Source organism: Orycteropus afer, unplaced genomic scaffold (assembly GCF_000298275.1).
Source record: "Orycteropus afer afer isolate SDZICR_OR568_19922 unplaced genomic scaffold, OryAfe1.0 scaffold00053, whole genome shotgun sequence".
Lineage (NCBI taxonomy): Eukaryota > Metazoa > Chordata > Mammalia > Tubulidentata > Orycteropodidae > Orycteropus > Orycteropus afer.
Genome location: NW_006921640.1, coordinates 6,400,021 through 6,404,135, shown reverse-complemented (window position 1 = coordinate 6,404,135; position 4,115 = coordinate 6,400,021). Strand labels below are relative to the sequence as shown.

The window sequence follows — 4,115 nt, the reverse complement described above, 5'->3', positions numbered from 1 at the left end:
TGGGTAGTGAGTTGGTTTTTGGTTTTTGTCTCTTATGTCAGTATGACGTCTCTCATTAAAGACCTTAATATTAAAATGTACAGTATTTTGAGAGGAAATGTCTAATTTCCCCCATTTCTTTTCTTTCTTTTTTTTTTAATATATTTTTCAGATATTTTAATCAAAGGAAGAAATATTCCTCTACCTAAGATGGAATCTGTTGTTTGGGAATGTGGTTAATCAACTTGATATGTTGGCCAAATGTGCCCTATGTAATAAAATGAAAAGAAGAGACAAGATGATGTCATTTTCCCACGTTGTGAAACCAAAAACAAATGCCTTTTGTGAGACCAAGCTAACAAAGCTCTGATGGTGCGAAGAGTATTTAACTGTTTGAAGAACTCAACAGTAAAATATATAAGAAGTACTTTCAAGCTGAGACCTGAAGGTGTATAAAAATCTAAAATACTGTGTAGGCCTGATTATTTGAATCTCATTCAAATCCTGAAAGGATGGCTATGAGTTGGATTGTCTTTTATCTTTGGCCCTTGACTATGTTTGTGGGACACACAGGTGGACACAGTTTGTTTTCTTGTGAACCTATTACCTTGAGAATGTGCCAAGATTTGCCTTATAATACTACCTTCATGCCTAATCTTCTGAATCATTATGACCAACAGACAGCAGCTTTAGCAATGGAGGTAAGAGTTGATTCATTCTTTGACATGTCTTAGAAAATGACTCTTATCTTACCCTGTTAACTAATGAATGCATTTGATAAACAATAGGAAGAATGTGTTATCTTTTATTTTGAAAGTATTTTGTAACTATACCTTAGACATTTTTTAAAAATTATGTATTTAGGTTCAAACTTTGATAGATTGAAGAATTCATATTTGGGGAGGCTTACTCTTGACTTATTTTTTAGACATTATACTTCTATAAATAAATTTGAATCACTCGGAGATAATAGCCATTCAGAAGTTTAAAATTGTTCAGATTATAATATGATATATCTGTTATTTGATTAGTAATAAAACTTCAGACAGAGAGTAAAATACAATAATATTCACAGTTCATCATTAAGAAAAAAAGTGAGTTCTTTTGTTCAAATTTTAGGCTGGTGATTTACAGTATTTGTATTTTCTTAAAATATTTAAAATTATTTCCTGATCTTACCCTATTCAGATCATTTTAAAAATGATAACTCTCAACCAACAAAAAAGTTTTAAAGCTTTTGTATTTTGAATGATCTGTTCTTGACCTCTCAGGATTTTATATAAAATCATTGCCTTACTTGAATTTTTCTAATGGTAATTCTAAGACACTTCTCTTAATGATTTTACTTTATGAACTATGACAAATTAATGCATATAGTTAATGATGAGTTTAAGAAAGTATATATGTAACTGTAATGGTTTTAGAATTGGGATAGCTTATGTTTATCAAATAAGAACTGTTGTTTTTTGCTGTCAAGTTGATTTCAACTCATAGCAACCTTGTCTGACAGTGTAGAACTGCCTGAAAGATTTCCTAGACTGTAATCTTTGTAAGAACAGATCATTAGATTTTTTTCTCCTGCATAGCTGCTGGTGAGTTCTAACCACTGACCTTTTGGTTGGAAGCCAAACACTTAAACATTGTGCCACCAGGTCTCCTTAGATGAGAACTAGGAGGCAAGAAACAGTGGTGACGAGGAGCATGGGCTTTGTTGGACAAATCTTCGTTTGAATTCTAGCTCCGCCACTTTCTAGCTTTATTACTTTGGACAAGTTACTTGTACTTTCTCACTATAGTTTCTCTGCTTGTAAAGTGGAACTAATAATACCTATATAACATCCGACTCATAGCAACCCCTCCTTTGGTTTCTAAGGCTGTGTCTCTGTGGAAGTAGATTGCCCAACCTTCCTTCCAAGCAGTGGCTGGTGGGTTTGAACCGCCAGCCTTCTGGTTAGCAGTCAGATGCCTTAGGCACTACACCACCAGAGCTTCCTTTTGCCATTGAGTTAGATCCAACTCATAGCAACCCCTCCTTGGGTTTCTAAGGCCTTATCACTACAGAAGTAGATTGCCCAGTCTTCCTTCTGAGGAGTGGCTAGTGGGTTTGAATCTCCAGCCTTCTGGTTAGCAGTCAGATGCCTTGGGTACTACGGCATCAGAGCTCCTTTTTGTAAGGTAGGAAGTAAAAATTCATGTATAAAGTATATGGCACATAGTAAGTGCTCTGTATGTGATAGCTTTTGGCATTTATCCATATTTTCATATTAATGTGGCCATGTAATGTAATTTAGAAAAAATGTTTTGGACTTTGGTCTTTAATCCATTTTTACAGTGCTTTTAGCAAATTACCTATTTTGGAAATCTTCATTTTTTAGTAAAACTCAAAGGTTCATTACTTCAAAGTAGACTAATACAAATCTGTCTGGGAAAATTTGTAGGAAGATTATTATTCCTAAATTTTGAAATGTTAAGTTGGGGAGGGATCTTATATATTCCATATACTTGAAAATTCTTTAGAAATTGAGCAAAACATTTTCTACTTTTCCCATTATTACATAAGATCTTATTGGTAAAGAGAGAGATTTGGTATAGAATGTCATGAAAATACGTATCTGTTCAACAAAGTACGTTGATTCCAGGCATGGTATTTTCTGCTGTGAGTTAAAGTGATCAATTTTCTTACAGAAAATTGAAGTAGGAATACTTTTATTTCAAGTATCATTATGAATCATTAAAATTCAATTGGAAATCAAATAGGATAGTAAGATAATTGACTTAGATTCAGCTTCTGGCTTTGCCACCTACTTACTAGCTTTTAAGTGAACTTCCTAGGTTTCTTCATTTTTCCCCATAGTAAAAAGACAGTAATAATGAAAATACTTGAAGAGCTATTAGGATTAAGTGAGATTTTTATAAACTAGCTAACACAGTGCTTGGCACACAATAGGTGATTTGTAAATACTTTATCCCAAATTCCAATTCTCAGTTATCCTAGAAAATACTAGAAAGAGAATGTATTTGCTCCAAATGAACTTGCATCCCTGGTTATAAGTTCATGGGACATTCGTCATGACAGTATGGTAGGTTGTTTCTACAGACTTCTCAAAGATGCCTGTAGCCTAGATATTTTATCGGCAATCGAGTGGCCTCTGTGTGAATTTCGACATTCTAGGAAGAATGTCAAAGAGGATAATACTTTCTAAGAGAAGACTCTGCTGATTTAAAGTAATGTTGAGGATAGCTGCTGACTGCATGGTTGTCTCATCAGGGCACTGATAGCACTGACAGAAAGAATTATCAGACACAATTTGAGGAAGTAAAGTTTTTGTAATAGGAAAAAGAATGTGAAAACTCAGGAGACAAGACAACTTGCTTCCAAGTGGAAGTAAGACTTCTCGGGTCCTCACAAGGATTTGTAACTGATGATGACACCCTACACTTTTATCTCTCTGTTGACCCAGAGACTCTGGATACATGTCTGCCAGCTTTTACCAGGAGCAAGTAATTGCAGCAGACAATTTCAGTACAGTCTTGAGTGTTCATTGTGAGTCTGGATGAATTGAAAGATAGTTTCCAGATGTATCATCTCTTTGGAGACTCAGGCTTCAAGCCTGCCTAGGGTCGATTACTTTACTGATATTTGCTAAGGTGGAATGATGATGCTTGGGACAAATGGTATATGGACAGTGAGCTAGGGGTGCCAAGAGAAAGTGCAGAATCTGGGCTATTTCAGATTTGATTATTCAGAATCAAAAATTAGATATTCTCTCATTGTGTAGAGAATTCCTGGTCTGTACTTTCATTGGAACTGGGACAGATTTACATAAATGAGGTAAGAGTCAGTCCATTAGGGTAGAAAAGAAAAGGGCTTTGCTAGTATTTTTTAACTCTATTCCGACCTTTCAAAACATGGACATTTATGTAAAAACAAATTTTTATGAGTTCTTAACTTGATGATTTTCTTTCCCTCTTGAGTGTCAGTGGCCTCGGATAGAAAAAAAATTTCCTCTTTCTGAGTTTCCTAGACCATTTTGAGCTGTCCAAAGGAGCTCTGGTAGCATAGTGCCTAAAGCATTTGACTGCTAACCAGAAGGCTGGTGGTTCAAACCCACCAGCCACTCCTCAGAAGGAAGGTT

At 35.1% G+C, this 4,115-nt stretch overlaps 1 protein-coding gene across 1 annotated transcript in view; it reads left to right on the top strand.

Moving 5' to 3' along the window:
* Positions 1-491: 491 nt before the first annotated feature.
* Positions 492-4,115, top strand: part of FZD3 (frizzled class receptor 3) — a 169,751-nt gene continuing 166,127 nt past the window's right edge. The window contains exon 1 of the mRNA XM_007938725.2: positions 492-680. Within this exon, the coding sequence (XP_007936916.1) occupies positions 492-680 (189 nt within the window). The remainder of the gene's footprint in view (positions 681-4,115) is intronic.